The 24565-nt window shown below is 56.6% G+C and overlaps 1 protein-coding gene across 5 annotated transcripts in view; it reads left to right on the plus strand.

Annotated features, from left to right (window-relative positions):
- The first annotated feature begins 5217 nt into the window (after positions 1–5217).
- HDAC5 (histone deacetylase 5) overlaps positions 5218–24565 on the plus strand; it is a 102856-nt gene continuing 83508 nt past the window's right edge. For 3 of the 5 annotated variants that reach the window (XM_084615705.1, XM_084615707.1, XM_084615708.1), the window contains exons 1-2: positions 5218–5411; positions 22062–22258. In XM_084615705.1, coding sequence (XP_084471831.1) covers positions 22237–22258 — 22 coding nt within the window. In that variant the 5' untranslated portion in view covers positions 5218–5411; positions 22062–22236. The remainder of the gene's footprint in view (positions 5412–22061; positions 22259–24565) is intronic. The other 2 variants (XM_084615706.1, XM_084615709.1) reach the window with 2 other exon arrangements.

The following is a 24565-nucleotide window of genomic DNA, read 5'->3' on the forward strand; positions in this document are numbered from 1 at the left end:
GGAAACCGAGTCACGGAGCATTGCTGTGACTCGCCCAAGACAGCTGAGGGAGTCAAGATCAGAGGTGGGATTAGGACCCAGAAGTCCTGACTCCCATGACCACTGGGCCCTTCAGTTTGCTGACAGCAATAAGTTTGCCCTGCAGCAGGCCAGAGCTAAGGGAGAGCAAACTGGATTCCCCTCCGCCTTGCGCAACAGCAACAGAGTCCCCAGCTCCGTTCTGAAGGCAGGACCGACGAAAGGGGAAGCTGGATTTTCCAGTCCCAGGTGGAATCTGAAGCAGGAGTAGTTTAAGAGGAAAAAAAATATTTTGACTTGTGCACTGAGCTAATTTACCCTGGGGTCATGCAGAGGGGGTAGATAGGGAAACCCCAGGGGATCACCGATCTCTGCTCAGAAAGCTGTTTAATTGCTCAATGAGTTTCCATGGGCAATGTAGGGTCACCAGTTAAACACAAACACACACACACAGACACGCTGCTGGGTGTGCTGTGGAGCTATCCTACAAATACCAAGGGGCCAGATTTTCAAATGTGCCCAAATCACTTAGGAGCCTAAGATCCATTTTCAAAAGTCTCTTAGGGCCAGATTTTCAAAGGCCTTTATGTGCTTAAAGATGTAGATAGGCACCTAGTGGGATTATCAAACGCACCCAAGCAGCTTAGGTGCCTAATTCCCCTGGCAGATAGGCACCTAACTTGCTCCCCACAAAGTGCCCATCTATGTATTTAGGTGCATAGAAACTGCCCTTAGGAGCCTACATCTCACTGGCTTTCCAATGAGATTTGGACTCCTAAACTCCAGATCCTCCAAGGTATTTAGGCACCTGATGCCCATTGATTTAAATGGGAGGAGCCTAAATGTAGCAGGGAGGAGCTCTGCTCTCACTCCCTAGGGAGAAGGACGAGTTCTCGGGGAGAGGAAGCCCCGGGGATCCTGCCCTGGTCTGCAGAGTCTGGCAAGACGCTGAGAAGGGCAGTAGCCACAGGGAGTGGTGGCAGCTCAGGCTGGTAAATCCTGAGGCGAGCGTCCCCTGTGACCGGTGGCTTTAAAAATTTGATTCCTCCCCTCCCCGGGATCCATTTAAGCACCAAAATAAATGGCCAGGTCTTTGTCGTAGGTCAGCCTGTAGTGCACTGGGGTGGGGGGCAGAGCACTGCTGGGAAACCCAGCCCTGGTTGTGGGTGCTGACTCTGAGCCCTGGGGAATTGTCCCCGAAGGCTCAGCAGGTGAGCGAGGTCTCTCAGTACCACAGAATGATGACCTTGCCTGTCCCTGTCTGAGCCTGGAGCGCGGTGGCCTGGCTTCCCTCTGCTCCAGACGCCGGGGTTATTTCTAACGTGCTGTTTGCCCACTTGGCTTTAATAGTAAATTGATTACAGAGGTCCAGGCTGGGCCGAACTCCTCTGCCAAGATATTACAGCCTGCAAAAGAGTACAAGCACAAGGCGTGTGTCAGAGCTTGGCGCATCTCCACTGGCTTCCGGGGCAGACAGAAGAGCCTTGGCAGGGTCAAAGTGGGACCCAGACTGTCTTTGTAAAAACTCTGGGGTTTAGACATGACTTAAAAAAAAAAATCCAGACAAAACAAACCTACATCCCCTGAGGTATCTGCATCTCAAACATAGTGCTAATGCACCAAAAGCCAAGTCTCCTCTCCCTTGAGCTCAAGGAGAATTTCCTTTGTGTTGTCAGTATAGGGCTGATGACACACAGGTAAGAAGTTCTGATTCCATGTAGTAGCGAGCAGTGCTCTCTCTCTGACCCCCCACCCCTCGACGGAGTATTATCCCCATTTTACAGATGAGGAAACTGGAGCACAAAGAGGTCAAGTGACCTGTCTGAGACTGTACAGCAAATCTGTGGCAGAGATGAGACTGGTTCTTCAGGAATTCCCAGGCCACTAGACAACACTGCTGCCACATTACTCTGTTCTCCAAGGGGCCTGAAGATCTGAGCGCCCGGGATATAGAGAGCCACGCTGCCATTGCTGTCTCTGAAGAATCAGGGCATGGTCCTCTCCCTCCCGCCCAAAAAGACAAACTGGGGCAAGGGGTGAGGATCAAGCCCTGGGTCCCCTTTGGTGGTAGCAGGGGTGGGGGGCTGTTGGGAAGCTGGTTCCAGCTCCCTGATTCTCCTCCCAGTTCCAGTGTAGTGCCACCTTGGGGCTGCTCTCACTTACACCAACTAGCCCAAGAGACCACCTGCCAACAGAGCGGGAGCACAACATGCTCTGGCTGCTCCTCTTCCCTGTCCCTTGCGCTGATCTATAATCTATATCCCTAATCCTGCCATGAGCAATCAGGGAGCGGGCTCAAGCTGCAGGATCAGGGCTTGAGTTCCTAACATATGAGACTGTAGGGAATTAAAAGCAAGAGAATTTTTAAAACCCAAGTTATCTGCCATTCTTTATAGGCTGTGTTTACCTGCCACATGTCTTGCATCCTGGTTTTCATGGTGGCAAGTCAGTTTCATTTTCAGGTTGGCAGGGCTGCAATTGCTGCAGTTCAGACATGCATTTGTTTAAAAGCAACTGATGGCACTAGTTGTCGGGATTTGTCTTTGAATTGTGGAAGTCTTTGCACCGGTTTGAGGCTGGCTTGGTTCTGGCCACCTTTGAAGTTGGAGCGAAGTTAAAGTTGAGGGCATTCCTTTAATATTGAGTTGTCTTCAACTGGACAATGCAGGTGCACAAAGTTAAGCGCGTGTGTGCAGGATCGGGGCCCAGGACGGTCATGTTTTCACCTCCTTTGCACTCATTTTGCCAGGGTGACAGAAAATGGTGAAGGGGGCTCTGTTCTCTGGAGTGAGTGTGTGCAGGATCAGGCCCTTAAATTGTGTAAGTGGCGTCATGGGGATTACCAGAAGAGAGAGACAAACGTGTAAAAAGCAGTCAGGACTCGTTCAAGGTGGCTTAGAGGAGTGTTAATTGGCGCATAAGGAGCCAGATTCTGAGCTCTTTCCAGAATTACTCTGGATTTACACCTGGCCTCACTCTGGATTCGCTTTGCTGTAAGTGGGATCATACACTCTCACTTTCTGTATCCTAGGGCTGGGAGTGTTGCCTTACCGGAGAGAGAGTCCAGCGAAGGGCAACAAAGATGATTAGGGGTCTAGAACACATGACTTATGAGGAGAGGCTGAGGGAGCTGGGATTGTTTAGCCTGCAGAAGAGAAGAATGAGGGGGGATTTGATAGCTGCTTTCAACTACCTGAAAGGGGGTTCCAAAGAGGATGGCTCTAGACTGTTCTCAATGGTAGCAGATGACAGAACGAGGAGTAATGGTCTCAAGTTGCAGTGGGGGAGGTTTAGATTGGATATTAGGAAAAACTTTTTCACTAAGAGGGTGGTGAAACACTGGAATGCGTTACCTAGGGAGGTGGTAGAATCTCCTTCCTTAGAGGTTTTTAAGGTCAGGCTTGACAAAGCCCTGGCTGGGATGATTTAACTGGGAATTGGTCCTGCTTCGAGCAGGGGGTTGGACTAGATGACCTTCTGGGGTCCCTTCCAACCCTGATATTCTATGATTCTATGATTCTATGATACCGTGAAGGTTGCCTACCACTTCCCATTAGAATATCCTGTTCCCAGTTGCTTAAAACGTTGCCAAACGTTAACGGGTGGGGACGATGTTTTCCATGCCCGGTATCGACCTCACGCTGAATTTTTCTGGAAAGTTTCACCTCAAACAGTTCAGCCATTTCAGAGAGTGAGAACAGGGGAAACCCACTTGTTTTGCTCATGTTACAAAACCTCTTGCCACCATTTCTTCAGGAAGTGCCTCCATGCTTTGGAGCAGGGGTTTGGAACTGGGCAGGAGTCAGGCCTGTGCCTTTTGCCAGCTCTGTGAAAATGTGCCCAAAGTTGGCCAAGTTATAAGTCTCGGCAAAAATTAAATTTGCACATGCTCAGTAGAGACTTGTTAGAGCTCGGGTGATAAATTCTGCCAAAGATGCCATCCGCACGGAGCATGCTCCATCCCCCTCATAGCTCCTACGTGTGACCAGATTGTGCATGTGACATCCGCACAGAGCAATTTAGCATGCTCCAGCCCAGGACTGCAGGGACCGAGCAGGACTTTCCCTTGCAATTGCTTTGTCTGGCTGCCAGGGGTTGCTGCCACACCAGGAGATCGGGGTGGGTAGGGGCTCTCTGCTCTCAGTGCTCCCCCAGCTGGAGCCCAGGCAGCCTGGAAGAGAAGGAGGGAGGTGAAGGCTGATTGGGATGAGGATGGGGAGGAGATGTGAAAAGGGATTGCAGGAGCCAGAGGTGGGGAGGAGCGGAGGCAAGGAGAGGGGTGGGGGAGGATATGGGTGCAGAGGAGGGGGACAGGAGCTGGGCAAGGGAGTAGATAGGAGAAGGGGGGGGCAGGGGCAGGAGCCAGGGAGGAGTGACTAGTGGCAGAGGGGGATGGGACAGGCCAGAGGCACAGGGGCCGGTTGGTCTAAACTGCTAGCGCTCACTCCAGCTCCCTAAGCTGAAACTGAACCCAGGAGTCCTGAGCCTCCACCTTCCTCTGCTGCTGAAACCCACCGGCCCACGGCGTCGCAAACTGGGCCCTCAAAACGAGTGGACGCTTTTGCCACATCTTGGCCCGGGTGCGTCTCTGGGCCTCAGTTTCCCGTCTGTAAAATGGGGATCCTGGGCCCTCTCCCAGGGCGGTTGACACGCTAAGCGCGCAAGGGGCCGTGACACGCCCGGGGCGCCCCGGCGGGGAGGAGCGCCCCGGGGAGGAAGGAACCACGCCGCAGTCGGCGCGGGGGTTCGGGCGGCGTGCGGGAGGTGAGGCCCAGGGCTGCATATGGACCGAGGAGGAAAAGCCACAGGGCCTGACGGCATGAGCCTGGGGCCGAGGCACAAGGGGCCCGAATTCGGGTTGCCCCCCGGGAGGGGTTGGAGGGGGCAATTCACGGCATGGGCTCACTTTTGAGCGCTGGGCTTTGCAAACCTCTGCTCACCTCCTTCCCTGGAGGGGCGACCCTTTGCAGCCAGGCCTCAAGCTGCCCCCTTCCCCCAAAAAAAATATTCCTCTGGCCCTTTAAGACAGTGTCGCTGAGGCCACGCCCCCCGGGGACCAGGCACAGGAGGGGGGAGGAGGAGAGTGGCGGCGGCGGCGGCGGCCGAGGGGTGGGGGGGGGGAGAGGAGGCTATTTTTAGCCCAGGGTTCCGTCACGTGACGGTGAGTGACGTCACCGAATGTTGTTGTTGGTGGCGGGGCCGGAGGGAGCGAGCGGAGCCAGCTGCAAAGATGGAGGAGAGGCGGAGCGGGCGCTGAAGGAGCCGGAGCGGGGGGCAGCCGGATCCCTGGCGGAGGTGGGGCAGAGCCAGCGCAGGGAGGGGGCCCCGAGCCCGGCTGGGCCCAGCTGCAGCCACCCCCCCTCTGCCCCCCCCCGGGGGCAGCAGCGCTGCAGGTAAGGGAGGGGCCCGCCCGCCCCGGGGACGCAGCGCCCCAGCCTCTCCCGGGCTCCTGCCCCGTGCCAGGGGAAGGGGAGCCGGCCCGGCGGCGCTCCTGACCCCGGGGGGGGGCATGCAGGGTGCAGCCCCCCCCCAAGAACAGGCTTTCCAGCGGCTGCAGGGAAGCCTTACCTGTTACAGGTAACCGACCTGTGCGTGCCCAGGGGAGCAGGGGCCCGGGGGCGCCCAGCAGCTGTTGGTGGCTCAGGGCTTTGTTAGGGAATGTTGCAGGGAGAGGAAGCGCTGGGGAGGTGGGGGGGGGGCGAATTGGGCTGGGCGGGTGTGGGGGAGGCAGGCACCGCCTGGCAGGTGCATTTGCAACGTGTGTGCACCCTTGGGTCGGGGTTGCTCATGCATCCTGCTGCCAGAGATGCCCCGTCCTTCCCTGGGATGGGTAAAAGTCTTTTTTTGGGGGGTGGGGGGGCATCCAGGCCCCTGGGTGTGCAGGGGCTGCCAGGACGGGCCCTGGGACAAAAGGCAGAGACTGGATGGTTATGAAACGGCAGCGCAGAATGCCCAGGCTGCCTGCGTGTATGGGGGGGGGGTGATCCGGCGCAGGGGGGTTGGCAGCGGGAACGTTGCCTCCTTTCGTCAGGACTGGCTGAGCTCCAGCTTGTGTTGTGTGTGTCTGTCTGTCTGTCTGGTTGGTAGGTAGGTCGCGATTCGGAGGATGTGCCTGGGGGTGTGAGACAGGCTGTGTGCGCGCCAATCGCACCGCACTCCTTGGAAGCAAATCGGGGGCACATGGCTCTAGATGAGCAGCGGTGGTTGGGGGGGCAGGGTGGTGGGGTGGTTTTTCCCCTGGGGGCCTTTAAATGGGAGGGGGATCGTTCTGGAGCTCCCCAAGAGGGTGCATGCTCCCCCGGCTGCATTCCCTTACTGGTGCCTGGCCTTTGCAGCTTCTGGAGACTACTTGTGGGGTGCAGCCCTGCCTCCACCCCCTGGATCCCTTTCTCTGGACACCTGCCCTCGTAAGGGCTTAAACTTTGTGCCGTAGAGACCAAGGGGATGCAAAGCCGGTTTGGATGCATGAACGCCCCCAAATCCCCATTATTTCAAATCGAAATCTTGTCTCTTGACCTTCTCGCTGGACGGCTTCGGCACTTTGTTTCCCCATTGCTGGCTGGGATGGGAGAAGGAAAACGGGTGTATTATTGCCCATGAGACAAAGGTTTGCTGATGCCTCGTATTGCACGCTAGCCGTGTGCTATAAATACAAAGCGGGGTGTGTGTGTGTGCACGTGGGGGGAATGAAAAGGCTCCAGAGCAGCAGCTGCTCTTAAATAATTTATACTTCCTACTTGCATCCTTTTGAGGAGGACCGTCTGGAATATTGCAGCGCTTGCAGCCTCATTGCCGGGCGATGGGTTTTGTTCCTGTGGTCCCTGGGCCGTTCTGCTGGTGGATGCGTTTGCTCCTGCACCTCTGGTCTTTGGGGCTCGTTTTCCCTTTTGCTTTTGGAGCTAGATGGCTTGCCTGCTGAGGCTGGGGGGGCGGGAGGGGATGATGGGGGGGGTGTGGGATTCACTCCTCTCCCTGCTTTCCTTCTCCATCTGTCCCTTGTTATCCTTGCAGGTGACCAGCAAAATGGGGCCATGGTAGGAAAGATGTTCCTCCGGGAAAACTGCTTGCTAATGGCTTGTCTGTGTGTTCTGTTCAGATCACCAGGCCCAGTGCGCCCCGGTGCTGCAAAGGGTGAGCCAGATTCTGCTCTTGGCCATGCTGGTGTAAATCCGGAGTAACGCTATTGACTTTGGCGGGGTTATTGTGGATGGATGCGGGTATAGCTGAGAGCAGAACCTAGGCTGCGAGCTGGTATGCACGGTGCAATACGCAGTCTGGTGGTGACCGTGAAGAACCCCGGCAGGATCAGAGAGGTTAGAGCTGAGAGATTGGTCAGGTGCCACCCAGCCCATGGGGGAATGGACGACAAATGCTCTTCCCTTGGACAGGTCTTTCCATGCCCTCACGTAGCTCGCTGCCGGGAAATGTTTCCTAGTATTCATCCTCGGTTTTTTTCCTCTCCGTTCCTGTCCTCCTTGCGTAATAAGTAATGCCTCCTCCCTGCGTGCTTACACCCTTTCGGATGTCTGCGGAGCGTTACTATTTCTGTCTGCCCATTGTTTAACTCTTTAAACCTTTCCTCCCAAGGCAGAGCCCTTCGCTAGTTTGTTTCTCTTCTCTGAACTCCCTCCTCGCTCTCGGGGCTCACGCTGTGCCCGGGACGGGGTGTGATCTTCCAGATGCCATCGCTCCTACCCTAGAGGAGGCAGGATGATGGTTACAGAGGCCTCAATTGGGATCAGGGTCTCGTGCTGAGAGCTGGACCAATTTACCATGAGACAGTCCCTGCTCAAAGGAGCATATGGTTTGAATGGGGACAAGGGGTGTGGAACACTAAGAGGAACATGAACAGCACTGAGAAGGGAGTTTGGTCTAGTGGTTTGAGCAGGGGTGGACTGGCAAGTAGGACTCCTGGCTTTTAGCCCTAGCTCTGGGAGAAGAGGGGAATCGGATGGGTTAGGGCGAGGGTGAACAGGACCTTGCTTTATATTTCTCTAATTCAGACAGAAATTAATTCAGGGAAGTCCTCTGGCCTGTGTGATCGAGGAGGTCAGAGCAGATGATCACAAGAATCTCTTCTGGCTTAATAGATGAAACATTTGCTTGTCCCAAGAGTTCAAAAATCACGAGATGGGCATAATAAATTTCATGCTTTTTTTAAATGTGGGGTTCTTCTTCTTTGACTTCCGGTGCAGCTGCCTTTTGAGGCTTCATGGTTTCAAGCTTTTCTTTGCGACCATGAGGAGCAGAGAATTCTTGAGGTAGGTGAAGGCTGTGAGATGCTTCTCCTGTAATCACATGACTGCTTGTAAGAAAAAAGCCCCGGGTCCCAAGACGTGCAATAAAGTCACAAGCGTTGGCAGTGCTGTGTGCCCTTAACTACGAGCCTGGTCCAGAGCCCGTTGAAGTTAATAGAAAGGGTCCCGTTGATTTCAGTGGGCCTTAGATTCAGTTAGGGTGACCAGATGTCCCGATTTATAGGGACCGTCCCGATATTCGGGGCTTTGTCTTACATAGGCTCCAATTGTCCCCCCACTCTGTGTCCCGATTTTTCACACTTGCTCTCTAGTCACCCTAGATTCAGTCCTATGGACTGGACTTTCCAAAGCTCTCAGTCCCCAGCAGCTCCCATTGTCTCAGTGGGAACATGAGCATTCTGGAGGATCCAGCCCTACAGTGTCTGCTTCGGAGGAAAATCCCTGGCTTTACGTTATTATCCTTGGGGTTTCCAGTTCCATTTTTTTAATGTTTACATCTCTTCTTGGTACCCCATTGTTAACCACTTGATGGGGCTCCCTAAAGACCTCACTTTATCCCTTTCCAATGGGACAAGTCTGTCCCGGGCGAGACCTCACTTTATCCCTCTCCAATGGGACAAGTGTGTCTCAGAGGGGCCTCACATCCTGCCGTGGGGCACGAGAGCCTCTCGAGAGATTCAGCAGGAAGAAATTATTATTAGTTTATGAGCCTTCTTGCTGTAGCACTTTGGAGCTATAGTCATGGACCAGGACCCGTCCTGCTTGGCGCTGTACAAAACACTGAATGAAGAGACAGCCCCGGTCCCAAGGCTCTTACTAACCTTGGCCCAAATTCAGATCTTCCCTGGGTTGTCTCGAAATTTGTCAGAAATTTGCAGACTCAGATCTTAAATGTTGTGGCTAATTTTGGAATCATGATTTTGGCAGCCAAATCCCTTCGGTGGCTTTGAAAACTGGAGCCTTATTTGTTGTCCTTTTAGTACTGCCACGCTTGAAAGCTAGGCTCTGGGCTGCAGGCAGGGCCAGTGCGCGGCTTGGTATTCAAAGCTTTGGCCCAGCGGATTTCTGATCCGATCAGAGGGGATTTGATTTCAGAAAGGGCCTTTCCTGATTAATTATGTAGCTAGCACTGCTCACTCAGAAAGGGTCCACAGGGGTTTTCCGTGCTGCTGTATGTACAGAGACTCTAAATGCAGCTGATTCTGGGGTGGGGGAGGAAATAGCAGCTGGTGCGTGGAGGGTAAACTTTGTCTGAGCAGAGCTATAGGCCCATGAAAGATGCCATGGGCTCTTGCTGTGCGGAGAGGATTTATTAAAAAGATCCACCCATGGACCTCAGTGGGTTTTACTCTCCTCTCTCTTAGGCTGCCTTTCTGACTTATGGGGGGCTAAATGAGAGAAGATTAGGGCCCACTTGATCTATGATTTGTAGCGTCTAGAAGTCCCTGCTGAGATCCGGGCTGCATTGTGTACACACGCATCATAAGAGACAGGAGCTAACTGTCTAACACACAAGGCAAAGGAAGGATTATCTCCATTTTACTGTTGGGACAGTGAGGCACTAAGGGACTTGCCTGAGGTTGCACAGGGAGTGTGTGGCACAGCAGATCTACCAAGTTGCAATGCAGAGCTTTAACCACAAGACACGCCCTCTCCAGGAAGGATGCTCGATGGAGACAGGCTTGCTCGGATTTGAAGCTGTGATTCCGGGGAGCGTTTAATGAAATCCTAGTGTTGTGGTTGTGGATGGGCATTTTGCTACTGACTTCAACAGGGCCAGGATTTCATCCTGGGCTAATGGCTATGAAGCCATCTCAAAAATGCAGCTGTGCTCCATGGTTGTGTCTGTGACTCCAACCAAATGTTCACAGTTGACTAGAGGAAGGATGGGGCTGGTGGGTTTTTGTTTTAAGCTGTCTGCCCTGGAAACTCATCTGTACATCCAGCTGGACTTTTTCCTTCTCCCCCGTCGTCCTGTCATCTGGATCCGGCCTGCAGAATCTTTCCCTCGGTGACACCTGTGTGGCCCTGCTGTCTTCAAGTGCAACCGGAACTGGAACTTAGTTAATGGATTCCACTGCTGACGTGGGAGTCTGAGCTGAATTCAGCCCATTGTCTCATAGCTCTGCAGGGTTAGTGTGAATGAGAAGCGTTGGCTGCTACAATCAATAGGTCTGACTGTGATATGAGCAGCTCTGTAGGGTAGGAGGGGGCTGGTTTCTTTACACCATCGTTTCTGTGAGCAGAACCGCGTTTTAAGGGACTGCTAGACCCCGTGTGGGCTGGATTTCAGGATTGTGGCTGATACTGACCAGTGTAGTAATGAGGTGGTTCGAGTACAGGCTTGGACATGAAGGCCTTTTCTTGTGGGATGAGGTGGGGAAGATACTTGGCCAACCCCCTGGAGTTATTCCTCTTGGGCCAGATCTCCAGCTGGTGTAAATTGGGATAGCTCCAGTGTGTTCTTTACCTGCCATAGGAGCGTGATCTAATGGGTAGGATTGGGTGGATCAGTGAGCCTGGAATCTGTTACCATCTCTGCCACTGAGCTGTCGGGTGACCTTGGGCAAGTCGCTTCCCGGCTCTGTGCCTCTGTTTTTCCTCCCACCTGGTGTATTTAGACTGTAAGGCCTGGTCTACGCTTTCCCGGCATAGTTGTGTTGGTTAGAGGTGGGATTCTTACGTAGCTGGGCGGATAAAAGCCTGACTGCGGTCAGTTCTATCCATATAAAAGCCCTGATAGCTCAGTGAAGCTGGCCAAGGGAAACTGGCTAGTGTCGCAGTTGGTTTCCCTTAGCAGACTTCCAGTTTAAAGAGCTGGCTGCAGGGGGAAACTGGCTGGAGTTTGTCAGTTTCCTTCTGCAAGCTGTTTATATCGCCCAGGGGCGAGTCCTTTTGTGGTCCCTCTGCGTGCCTGGACCATGGGGGATCTGAGTCTGTTACAGCCCCAGATCTAGGAGGATTGGTCCCTTAGCTGCAGCTGTAGGAGCTTTGTGCTTTTTGCTCTGGAGGTCTCCCGTTAAATCCCTGCATGCTGGCCAAGGTGGTACCCCTCCCCCCATCACATAAGGAGCTGGCAGTGGAAGGGTCTGTGCTATTCATTGCCTTTTAGCAGGCTCCCTATGCATTGCAAAGAAGCTGGCTAGAAGGCCCAGTGGGTTTTCCCTCTGCAGGCCTCCTGGGTGAAAGCCCTCCTGGCTCTTGCGGTTTCTGATAACCCTGCCGTCAATCAGGGAGTGCTCCAGCCAGGGTTGTATGAGCAAAACTGGGAGGATAAAATGGCTCAGTTACTTGCAGCAGCAGGGATCAGGGTCCAGAGTGGGGTTTGAACCCAGCAACTTCAGGGCTAAGATCACGAGGCTCTGCTGCGCTGGCTGGAGGAGGAGCACCATTCGCTTGCCGTTGCGGGAGACTTTTATCCTCTTTTGTGGACCAGTGTCGCAGAACGACTGACCCTCGGGGAGGGTGTAGTTCATCTGTGACTGGTCAGCTGATTTCCAGTTGAGGCGAGATGGTATCTGGGCCATACGAAGAGACAGCCCCGGGGTGAGGGAGTATCAGAATGGGGTTGGTGGAAGCTGTCTGAGAACAGAGGAGGGAGAGCTGGAGCAGGGGACAATTTCCTGCGGAAGGAGCAGCAAGAGACCTGGGGTACCAGAAACTGGGAGCTGCTGGTGAGGTGCTGGGAGGACTGGGCTGGGGCGCGCTGCAGGAAGGCTCATGCAGAGGCTGGTAGGAAGGAGGGCAAGAACCAGCTTTGGTTGGTGTGAGCGGGGCCCAGAAGCCAGGCGTTGGCCGGGGAGGGAGGTTCCTCCGAGCAGGGGTAGGACCGTCAGGTGAGGAGGCTTGGAAGCCGCAGGCAGGAGACCTGAGGTGACTTCGGGGAGAGAAGCGGGCTTGGAGCTCCCAGGGGGGATGGGCTGCGGAGCGGGGCCCTACCAATGGGACCGCGGGGTTAATGACTCTGGGGTGGGTGACCTGACGTTGAAGAGCTGCTGTGTTGTAACCTCGTCTTACCCCGGGGTTTGGGGAGGAACTGGGGCCTGTGGCTCCAAGGGGTTTGAATTCGCTGCTAACGCATTCCTCTGCATGGGTGGCTGAAGTTGGAAACCGAGGCAGGTTGTGTCAGCACCCACGTTGGAGGGTTTCCCCCGTTAACGACCAGCCACTAGCGGGGCAAAGACCCACATTCTCCTGGCACAGCTGTTCTCCACCGGACCCATTCTGGGCACCCCTGGAAATCCCTTCGTCTATGTAGGTTTTTGGAACGTGCTCATATCCGGAGTAGCCATTTGTAGGCAGAACCCCCCCCCCATGCCCCCTGCCCATTTAGCAGCGTGGGAAAGGCTGGATGGCCGTTTTCTTCTGCCTGGCTTGTGACCCCCTGGCCATAGGGGCAGGATCTCTTTCCTGAGAGCTCCGTTCAAGCTGCCCCAAGCACGCCCTCCCTCGCTGGGTTCTGCTCTCCGCCCCTCCCCTGCGGTCTGTCGAGCCTTATGGGTTGCCGGCTGTATTTGCTTTAGCACTCAACCGTGCTGCGAAAACCACTGAGTCAGGTGGCCCCGCTTGTCCCATGCCAGGGCTAGAGCGTGGTCTGGGCTGGCGGCGAACACGGGACCGGGTTGCCTCCCCGAGCCGGGCCACGGTGTGAAAGCGTGCCAGCAGACCCAAGGCGTGGGCAGGCTGAGACGTGTTGGAACGGCCGGTGGGGGTGGTGGGTGGCGGGGGGAGGCATGTCGGGCGGGGTGGTGCAGGTGGGACCAGAGATCCGGGAAATGGGGCAGCGGGCACAGGAGCAGGGCGGGGAGGAGACCCAGACTGGAAGGTGAGGGGCCGGACGAGGCAGAGGGTCCTTGCCTGAGAATGTTCCTTTGAAATGCCGCAGCAGCCAGTTCGGTAGCTGTCCCGGGAGGAAGAAGGCGTGGTGCCAATGCCCATCGGAGCTGTGAGCGCTCCATGCCAGCCCTGCCCTTCCTACCCTCTGAGCTGGGGAGCCGGTCACGCCCCTACCTGGCATTCCACCGGTCCAGAATCTGCATGTGGACCCGGCCTGAGCAGGCCTCCTTATTGTCCTGACTGCTCGGACGCTAGTGGGGAGTTTGGCTCTCACGTGCTTGCCGTGGGTTGTTTCCCTGTCTGCGGCTATGGAGGGAACCTCTCAGCCCAGCGGTTACAGTAACTGAGTGGTTACAGAACAAGAGCGGGAGGCAGAGATGCCCAGCTCCTAATTCTGGCCGTGTCGCTCGTTCCCCCTGGGACATTGCGCCAGTCGCTTGGGGCCTGTTTCGGTTTGAAAGGGCAGGTCCGGCCTGCCCCGCTTTCCGTCCGTGCGTGACCACCGCCGTGGTGCACCAAGATCTGGGGCTTGTGTCCGTGCGCAGGGCCGGCTGTGCATCTGATTGGCCCTGTGGGTTTGGAGCTGCCTGACTTATTTCTAGTGAAATCAGGGCCGTCGTTTAACCTTCTTCCGCACCTCGGCTTCCCCGTACGTAAGGTGAGGATAGCGACCCTGTCTCTTTCTCTCTCGGGAACAGGTGGGGCTTAACAAGCCCATGTCTGCACAGGGGGTTAAAGAGAGGCAGGTGCGTGTTGTTGCTATCGGACAGAGACCATGGTCATTGTTTGTGGCGCTGCCTCCAGGATCGGGGCCTTCCTGTGCTGGGCGCTGTTCATACACAGAGCGGGAGGCAGTTTCTGCCATGAATGGCTTGCAAGACAAAGGGTAGGAGGGGGGAGACTGAGGCACGGAGGTGCCCTGTCTTGTCCAAGGTCACCCAGCAGGTCAGACCCAGGAGTAGGGTCACAGGCAAGTGCCCTACCCACTAGACCGCACTGCCCCTCTGCAGCACAGTCCAGCATGATCCATGTACATTCCTGGCTGCTCCGTGCCCGCAGGCTCATGGGTATCGGGCAGCCTGGGAGCCATTAGATCCAGCCCTGTGTCGCTGAAGTGTGGCCGTGACTGGTTGCGTGTACTGATTAGTCACTTTCAGCTCACTTGCTCTCTCACCCCTTGGCGATAGTGCAGAGCTGGTGGCTTTATCTGTGTGTTCACACCATACCCACCCCTCTCTCCCCAGGGTCACTAGGGTAGATAACAGCTATGGGACTGGAAGGGGAGACCTGGGCCAACCCACCTGTTGCTGAGTCGACACAGGACCAAGCATGTGTTGGCGCGGAACAAGGGAGAGCACAAGGGATGGACAATCGCTCCCTGCCCCACGCTGTGATCTCCTCTGTCCTCCACCTCAGGCTGACGCGGGTCAGCGAGCGCTCAGGACCTGAGTCCTGGGACCCTGCCGGGGGGCTGGTATCAGCCCTGGAGTCCTGGCGTGACTTGGGTCCAAGCCCTGTCATGCTGCAGTCTGGGCGGAGGTCGAGCCGCAGGTCTGAGTGGTGCAGAATGGCCGCGTTGGCACCTGGCTCTGGGCGCTGTAAAGCCAGGTTTGCAATGCAGTGCAGACGCTCAAGTCCAGGAGTCCAGGAGCCCGGGTCTCACAGACCAGGGTTTCCAATGTCATGTAGGCAAAACCTTAGAGGGAAGGCCTGTTTTCCCCTCTCTGCATGCTCTTCCCCCTGCCCTGGTGGGGGGCTGGTTAGCCCGGGGCCCTGTAAATGGTCAGTTCCTGGCCCTAGGAGCGACCTGAGCATCTCCCAAGGGCCTGGCTATGGTGTCTGCAGCATGGCCGAGCAGGCCGGGGTGGTAGCGGATGAAGATGCTTTGCCCTTCTCTAGCTTAATGCAGCTTCCCTCCATGAGCGGCGCCTGGATGCTCCCTCTGAGGCTGGTTAACGTCAGCCCTGTTCCACGTGCTGGGCAGACGAAGCCCAGAGAAGTGAAGCCGCTTAACCAAAATCACAAAATGCGTCCACAGCTGGAGCAGAAAGAGATCCCAGGAGCCCTGAGTCCCACCCCCGGGCTCTAGTCCCTGAGCCTTCTGCCTTCCTAAATAATTGTGCCCACAGGCCGGCGGCCACTTCATGACACTGGCAGTTATTAGCTGGGGCGGGGGAGATCTGTTTTTTAATCTGGATTCGCTCTTGAGAGCGAGCAGTCGCTGACTGCCCAACTCCAGAGTGTGTGTGTGCTCACAGCCTGTCTAGAGAGCTCTTCCCCTTGTCTGCCTGTTAACAGCTGATACAAACGGAGGTGACAGGGAGCAGCCTCGCTGAATTCCCCCCCCACCCCGAGATGAGAGCCTTTACCTCTCTACGGCAGCCTTCACCCCACAGAGCAGCTGTGAAATGCAGCCCCCACTGGGCAGAGGGCAGCAGCCAATTCAGAGCATGCTACTCCGGCGGCGGGCAGGAAGAGCATTTGACCAAGGTTACTGGGGCAAACCCTGGCTCTCACAAATTGTGCCAGGGGGTGTTTGAACCCCAGATGGAGCAGACAAGGACACTCCTTTCCTCTGCGCTCTTTGGGCTGCAGCCGGCTAAGGCAGATGCTGCAAACGTTGGGACAGATTCTCAGGGGTGTAAATTGGCATTGCACCAGTAACTTCAATAGAGCCACAGCGATTTACGCAAGGTGAGGATCTGGCTCTTTTTGCTTACACCTCCGTGCCAAGGCCGTCTGCTAGCAGTGTCTGGCACATGGCTGGCTGCATAGAGTTTAAAGCATTTCTATGTGAGCTACATTTTCTGGGGCTCCATAGTTGCTTGGAAGATGCTTTAAGCCGGAGAGCTTTCCTCAAGTCTCCCGATGCATTCCTAAGTGAGAAGCCTCCCCTGTGGCTTGCGGTCGGTCGGACACCTTCTCTGCATCAGGCTTGGGAAGCCTTTAAATAGGCTTTGGTTGTCAGACAGGTTTCTGGCGCTGATGTTCTCAATCCTACAAGCCAGCCCTGCTATTCCAGCTCCTTCCGCTCTTTGCAATCAATCTGTCCAGGCGAGAGATGCATGCCGGGAGCGATGCCCATGGAGCAGGGCAGTGGAGGGCATTTGCACCAAATCAAAGTGTTGCTCAGAGCTGGGGCATGTGGCTACCCAAACTGCAGGACAAACTCTGGTGTCTCCTGTGCAGAGTTAGAGATTGTGGCAGCTGCCCCCATCTACGCCAGCTGAGGATCTGGTCTGGTCGAGTTAATAACAGATAACCATTTGCCCTCCTCTATCACTCTTCATCTGAGGATCTCAAAGCATTTCACAGACATAATTTGATTAAGCCTGACAACCCCGCTGCGAAATAGGTCAGGGATTATATACAGCAGGGTGTTCTCTAGAGGGGAGAGTGTGTAGCAACTGCAGGCATTGGGACTTCCAGCTCTGCCACTGATCTGTTGTGTGACCTTGGGCAAGTCACTTTGCCTTTCTGTGTCATAGGGAGAAATAAGAGTCTGCTTCAGAGGGGGGTGTAAAGGTTATTTTGTGCATGAATGCCAGTGAAGTGCTTTGAGGACATCTGATAGAAAGTGCAAGGTAAGTGTTTCTTGTGGCTCACTTCACCCAACACTGACATGCAGCCACCACTGGGTGGAATTGCAGCAGTTGTTTAACAGCACACAGCAACAGTGTAGATCGGAGAGCAGAGAAGCTTGCTCTGTCCAATGGACAGAGCAAGGAAAGAATTCAAGGTAAGCCAAAGGGGACCACCAAGCTCTAGTGAAGAGTGCCTGAGGATCGCTGATGAGCCCAGGGAGTCAGGGCCACATCCGTCTAAACGGGCGGCACCCCCCGATGATGAGGATAATCTTGAGGGGGATCAGTACTGGCTGATTCACTACTGAACTGCCCACCTGCACTATGGAGGTCTCCCATCCAAGTTCTGACCAGGCCAAGCCCCCTTAGCTTGTGAGCTCTGGCGCATCCCAGCGTGAGGTGGATTGGCTGCTGGAATGGGATACTCCCTGTTCTTACTGGCGGGCAGGGCGGTGATGGTGGTGAGGCTGCGTTTGTTCAGAGGGGCTTTCAGCACAAAGCTCTAACGAAAAGAGTGGTCAGCTGCGTGGCCCCATCGGGCTGGCTGGTTTGTAGGGTGGTGTGGTGAGCCTGGGATGCAGGCGAGGACAGCATCGGGGCAGGGGGGTCTTCGCTCCTCCGAAGGATCCAAATGACTTCCCACCGCCATCTCCCTAGTAAAGTCACCTAGCAAAGAGGGGAGAGGTTGAGACTCCCTGGCCCATGGAAACCAGCACAAGAGCCCTGCCTGGGTGAGAGGCAGGTGTAATGCAGGCCAATCCTGTGCAAATTCCCTAGCCCCGGTCCTTGCCCACAGCATCTCGCTCCCGACCTGCAGCCCCTCCCTGCTGGTCCAACCCTGGGCGCCTACCCACAGCTGGGCTGATGCACCTCACTCCCAACCTGGAGCCCTTCCCTGCTATTCTGATCCTGAGATCCCCGGTATAGCCTTCGCAACGCCCCACTGTCCTGACCCACAGCACCCACTGCTGTTCCAATGCCAGCTTCCTCCCATCTATCCCTCTGCAGCTCAGCCCTGGCCCGCTCCAGGGCAGCCCCCGGTGCTGATTTCGGGGGTGGGTTTGTGCGGTGATCTCTCTCACCTCAGCAGTGGCTCAAACCCGGTACTCTGAAGGGTTACGAGGGTTCCCTCAGCCTCTCTGACTTACGAGGAGAGGCTGAGGGAACTGGGGTTATTAGTCTGCAGAAGAGAAGAGCGAGGGGGGATTTGAGAGCAGCCTTCAACGACCTGAAGGGGGGTCCCAAAGAGGATGGAGCTCGGCTGGTCTCAGTGGTGGCAGAGGGCAGAACGAGGAGTAATGGTCTCAAGTGGCAGTGGGGGAGGTCTAGGTTGGATATTAGGAAACACTATTTCACTAGGAGGGTGGTGAAGCACTGGAATGGGTTACCTAGGGAGGTAGGGGAATCTCCATCCTGAGAGGTTTTTAAGACCCGGCTTGACAAAGCCCTGGCTGGGGTGATTTAGTTGGGGTTGGTCCTGCTTTGAGCAGGGGGTTGGATTAAGATGACCTCTTGAGGTCTCTTACCACCCTCATCTTCTATGAGTCTATGATTCTAAGGGTGAAGGCAAGCCCCAGTCTCTCTTTCCCTCCCCCGATTGGCCCTCCGAGCAAGAGCCGCTTTCTGGGTTTCCTGTCCCATCGTTTGAGGGGCTCGGAGGGGGAAGTGTGGCATTTCGGGGAAGGCAGGGGTAGGATCCCTGCAATTCCCTAGGGCATGGCTGGCGGGGCTGAACTTGTTGGATCTCCAGTGGGGCCCAGCACCGCTGCTTTCCGGCCCCCGTGAGCAACTTGCTGGAGATCTTGGCATCTCTGATTTGGAGGGCGAGATCCATGCAGGCTCACGGCGCTGCGCCTGGCCTGAGCTGACCTTCTCCCTGCCCTGCTGCAGTGACCCAGCCTGTCCCCCTTCCTCCTGGGGCTGCCTCTGCCTAGCCAGCAAACCGTGCCTCGAGCGCTGGGCCATGCCGCCTGTGGGCCATGCCGCCTGTGGCCCGTGCGGGGTTCAACAGCCTGCCAGCTCCCTTCCAAACACAGACGCGCCTGGGTGCAGGCTGCCAGGCTTAGTGAGGAGACGCTAACAGGGCCACCTGTTGAACCGGCTCTCTGGGGATGTTGGTGTCAGAGCTGATTACAGATGCGGGGCTGTGTGCAGGGATCCCGGATGGGGACAGCAGCGGGCTGTAGGTCAGGATTGAGATGCACTGTTTGGGGTGGGGGTGTGCGCGGGGGGGGCAATCCCAAGACTGGAATAGCAGGGGGGCTACAGGGCTGGATTGAGGGTCTGAGGGGGATCCCAGGGCTGCGCGGGTGGGGGGCGCAGCAGGACCAGAATGGCTGATCTGCAGAGCTGTGTGTTGGGGACCCCATGAGTGGAATAGCACAAGGGGACAGTCAGCAGAGCTGTGTGTGTATATGGTGAGGGGGGTAGCCTGGGGCATGGCGTGGGGCAGAGGCAGGGACTGGGATCACCTCTGGTGTGGTGTGCCCGGATTGAGGTGCTCAGAACTGGGATAACGGGGATGCTACATGGGAGGCTGGATACCAAGGCCAGGAAGGAGATGCCCTGACAAGCCCCTAAAGTCCTGCCAGGAGATCCTGGGGAAAATGTCCGTCCTGCAGGCCCCTGGCTGGCTTGGGGGAGGTGGCTGGATCTCCTCCCCCATCTCCCTGTTGTGGGGCTGGTGTGGTTGTCCAGAGGGGCGAGTCGCCCTGCCCCGGGGTGTAGCTCTTGGCAGAGCTCGCTAGGGCAGGTGGAAAGGAGTCAGCGCCGTGACCTCCCAGCGCTCTGGACCGATACCCGCGTCCCTGAGCCAGTGCTCAGCGGACGGGGAGGGCTGCTCCTCCTGGCTTCCCATTCCCACCCCAGCTCTTTCACCCTGTCAGCCCACGAACGCTGCCTCGATCCGGCCGGGTGCAAAGCTCTGTCGGCTTCAGCATGGGAGCCCTGCAGGCCCGGGCCCTGGGTGATGTGCAGATTGGTACCTTCTCTTATTGCCCCTCCTCCTGGTTCCTACATACCCCGGGGGGGCTCCCTCCTCTCCCCCCCCCCGTTGCCAAGTGCAGCGGGTCCTCTCTGACCCAGCTCTCCTTTGCTGCAGATGCCCATTGCTGATCGCGATTTCTAGGTCATTCTTCCTCACTCCTCTCTGCCTGCCGCCTTGTCTCCGCTCTTCTGGCCTGGGGGCTCTCCTGGCCTTTGTGGGGCCGGCCCTCGGGACAGCACCCCCTTTGTACGCGTCCTCTCCAGGCAGGGACGCTCCCTCTGCCCCGACGTGACCCCCTTCCCCCGACAAAGAGGTTGCGGGGCTGGGCCCCTTTGGCAAGGGCAGATCCGCAGCTGGGAATGTGCGGGCTGTGGGCTCTGGGGCACCGCACTGAGGGCTCTGCCTTCAGGATGTGCCCTGTAGGTCCTGCTCCTTCATCCCTCCCACCCCCCTCCTTTGCAGGAGGAGGCTGCAGCCGGCTTGGGGAGGGAAGCACCACTCCATGCTGTCCTCTTTTCCAGGTACTAAACCCGGGGCATGGGCTTCCCGCAGCAAGGCACCAATCTGGTGCTGCAGAGCCACGGGCGGGCGACGGGCAAGACTAACCCAAACCTCCAGGGAGCGCACGGATGGATATTTCCCTTCACCAATCAACCCGCTCCAGCACATCGCTCCTGGAGGCGAGACATGCATGGTGCAAAGCCATTGCCTGGGTGCCCGCTATAGGTCTGGCCCATCTGTCTGTACAGGGCTGCAAGCTAACCCCTAACCCAGCCCCCCGCTCCCACGCTGGGGAACCCATTTCCCCAGCCTTAGCAAGGAGGGGAGTCCCCCGGGCATCAGGGGCCTGTTTAATCCCAGCTGGGAAAACCAGGGCTCCTGGGGGTGCCATCCAGAATCTACAGTCTTCACTCTTATGCCAGTAGTAGCTGGCGGCCCCCTGGCGCAGGGTGCTGCATGAACCATGTCAGAGAGAGAGACTCTCAGCCCATCCAACAGGGCAAGGGAGCCAGAGGCCTTGAATGGGGAAGCCGAGTGTAGGCTGCAGGTGGCAGAGCCGGGACTAAAACCGAGGTCTCTTGAGCCCTGGTCTGGCGCTCTACCCACTAGACGATGCTGCCTGCCTGCCTGCTTCCTCAGCTCTCCCCTGAAACAGCTGGCTTGCACTGGCAGGGCCCTCTCTGGCGCTGCACGGAAAAAGGGCTAGATCCTGCTGCTGTTGAAATCAAGGGAGGCTTGGATGCGGAGCAGGGCTTGGTCCTGGAACTGTGCAGATGGATTAGTCCTAAAGAAATGTTCGGAGTTAACAAATGACTTTCCATCATTGCTCTGGGTGCCTGATAATAATCATTTTTAAATCTCGAGCGCTTTCCATCTGTCAATCTCAAAGCACTTTACAAAGGAGGTCAGTATCACTATCCCTCAGATGGGGAAACTGAGGCACAGAGGGGCACCAACTTGTCCAAGGTCACCCAGCTGGTCAGTGGAAGGATGGTTTAGGTGCTAGGGCTCAGGAGGCCTGGTTCGCTTCGCAGGTCATTCATCTCTCTGTGCTCCCATTCCCCGTCTGTAAAACGGGATCATCGTGCTTCCTGTCTTGTCTATTTGGATTGTAAATGCTCTGGGCTGGGGGTTGTCTCTTGCCATGTCTGTCCAGCACCTGGCACAGTGGGGCCCTGATCTTGGTGGGTCATGGAGGTACCACTGGACTAGACTATCTGTAGAATTAGTGTCACTGCTTCCCCTTACCGGATGGAATCGGAACTGCTCATCTGTGTGTCAGAAGCCCTATACTGCTGATAGCTGGCGCTGCTTCCTCTAGCTCAGCCGGCCTGTGCAATGGGAAGAGGAGGATTCCCAGCTCTTGCGGTCGAGTGCCGAGTGACCCCAACGTAGTCAGCGGTGGCTAGGGCTTGGTGACCTACCTGGCTTGATTTGTGCAAGGCACCTGCTTGTACCTGGCCAGCTGGGTCAGTAGCTTTGTTTGCAGGCAGGAGCCCTGCTGTGCGCAATCCCACCGGCTCAGCTCTCTCCAGCTAGGCAGAGAGAGGAAGCTGTGATCGAGGGCCCCGTTCTCTCACTCGCAGCACCGCTGGCTCTTGCTCTCCACCAGTGCCAGGGGGGAATCAAGCCCCCTGGGCGAGTGGGCCTGTAGGTAGACCGGTCTCTCTCCCACATGCCCAGGGCTCCCCCAGTGGCAGATTCTGGGGTCCAGCTCAGTCTAGCCAGTTCTGGGGAGAAGCCCAACTCGCAGAAGGAGGCGGCCCATCACCCTGTCCTTTCTTCTGCAGGAAGGAGGGAGGGGAAAACTGGGGCGTCTTGCCTCGTAGCCCTGGAATTGGGAGGGGTGCGAAGCCTCTGACTGTTGTTGCTCTCCAGCAGGGATCCGCCGACGGGCCGGCCACGAGGGATGCCTGAGACCCTGGGCTGGCAATAGAACTGCAGCCAGCCACGGCTCCGGGGAACGCTGTCAGACGCCCGCCAACCCGCTTGCTTCCCAAAGACCCTTCGCCGACCGGTCTCTGGCCAGGACGCCGCCCGCCTACCGGACAACATGAACTCCCAGAACGAGTCAGGTGAGCGGGGAGCTCTGTCGGCTCCCTGCCCTGGGCTGGGACAGGGTTGCATTTGGTACTTGCAGCTCGTGGCTCTAAGGTGGGGGGAGGCAGGAGGTGGCCTTGAGGGGCCTGCTTTGAGTATGTGGTTTCCAGCTACTTGGAACCAAGGGCTCATTCGTGAGCAGGAATGGCTCTGCTGTAGACTCGCTTCCAGGCGGCTTTCTCTTAAACTCCCTGAGTCTTCGCTCTGGGTGGTTGCTAAAGAGTGTGGGGGAGGGAATGTGTGTGTGTGTGAGGTGGCTGCTGCCCTCCACCCCAGAGGTGGCCGCATTTCAGCAGGTGCTCTAGAGACGTAGCTGCCAGGATCCGTAGCCCCCTCCTTGTGTGTGAATTAGCCCGTCGGGGCCAGCGAAGTTCTTTGGCCTAGGTCCAGATGAAAGGTGACTTGGGCGAGTCCCTGTTTGCTCTTGCGTCGTTGGTTGCAGTGTAGTAGCTGGGTTGGTCCCGGGCTATTAGGGGGACGAGGTGGGTGAGGTAGGATGAGCTCTGTGTAGCTCGAAAGCTGGTCTCTCTCGCGGACGGACACTGGGCCAATAAAAGATGTTCGCTAACCCGCCTTGGTCCTCTTGCATTGGTTATGTGAGCGGCTTGGCAGAAAGCGGTGGGAAACCAGATTCTCGGTCTTCTCCCCCTGCCGTCGGGCAGCCCACAGAACGGTTCTGACCTATACAGAGGGGGAGCTGGTCCCCCACCAGATGTCCACTTCCATGGGAACAGGCCCAGCACTGCAGCGGGGAAACCAGCGGGACGGGCTTAGGTTTGGGGGAACTGGCCTAATGGAGAGGCCGATTTGGCAGCAGCAGAAGTCAAGTTGGAGAGCGGATGTGACGGGGGTTTCCTGTTCGGGTGGTAAAGGGTTAAGGAGCAGAAAGGAGACAATTCCCTGTCACTTCAGCGGTGTGTGTTTGAGATGCTGCTCTCAGTAAATTCCACCCCGGAGCTCTGAACTGGTTAGTTTCCAGTTCCCAAAAGAGCAGGCCTTTGTCCCGCACTGTAGCCCAGCCGGGCCGGGGGGAACCGGGAGCTCGGTTCATCTCACGTCCATCACACGCAGTGTAAAGGGACGTTGCATCTCTGCTGCGGGCACTTCCCAGCCCAGGATCTTCCCTCTGCTGCTGGGAAGTTATAGGTTGACCTGAGGCTTGGTATAGTGCTATCTGGGGGCTGACCCATGGTGCCGGGCAGGCTGGCGTTGGTTCAGGCCTGGAGTATTGTCCCTGTTTTACCACTGAGGAAACGGAGACGCAGGGAGTGGGTAGTGACTTGCCGGCCGGTGTTCGAGCAGGGAAGAGAACCCAGGAGTCCTGTGCTTTCACCACGAGGTCACATGTCTCCTGTCCTCGTTGGCTGGCAAGGTCCCGTGTTGTGCTGACTTTCCGCGGAAGAGCAGGGAGGCCAGTGTGGTGTCAGAGGTTTGGGTTGGTGAAATCCTGCCCTGGACATACAGGTTCCCTGTGTCAGGACATCTCTGTCCCGGCGAGGTACCAAGGGACACGTCAGGTGTCCCTGCCAGGGATTGGGGGAGTGGGACAGACCCATTCAGTCTTCTGGTCCCTGCTCCTGCTGGCGCTCGATTGTTCCCCAGAACTTATGTGCTCAGAGGTGCTGAGCACCTAGAGGGCCCCAAGCCAATGAGAGCTGCAGTGGGCTCTGCTTATGGCAGGATTTGGCCCTGTATATATTTGATAAACCTCTTCACATTTTGGTCCTGGGCGGTTGCATTGTCAGCGCAGGCTGAGAATGGCACAGCACGTGTCTCCTATGACCGGGGGGGTGCCCGGGTGAAGGTTACACCCAGTGTTGATCTGCCAGGAACAGACTTCCACTTAGCTCTGTGGTTGAGAGATGTAGGCAGATGTGTTCGGGGCTCTGTTGGGATTTTGAGGTTCTTTGAGCTCTTTGCCGGGTGTACCTTGTATTGTAGCCATTTGGGTTGCTTGCTGCAGTGTGTGTGTGTGTGTGTGTCCCCTGCCCTCTACTGGGTGGAATTGTGAGTGCTTGACTGTGTGTCAGAAGAACTATACAGCAGAGAGCTTGTGAAGATTCCCCTTTGGCTCAAGTGGCAGGGACGCGGTGTTTCTCCAATGAGGAGCTGAGTTCTAGACCCCTCTGCTGCTGGGAAGTTACGGGTCGACCTGCAGCTTGGTGTCGTGCTAACCGGGGCTCTGGCCCATGGCTGGGGCCCTGGGACATTGTTGCAACCCAGATAATGGGGTATAGGAGGGGGGGGCACTGCAGGACCTTGGCACGCAGTTCCCAGGCCCG

The sequence above is a fragment of the Lepidochelys olivacea genome, assembly GCF_965140295.1.
Source record: "Lepidochelys olivacea isolate rLepOli2 genome assembly, chromosome: 27".
NCBI lineage: Eukaryota > Metazoa > Chordata > Testudines > Cheloniidae > Lepidochelys > Lepidochelys olivacea.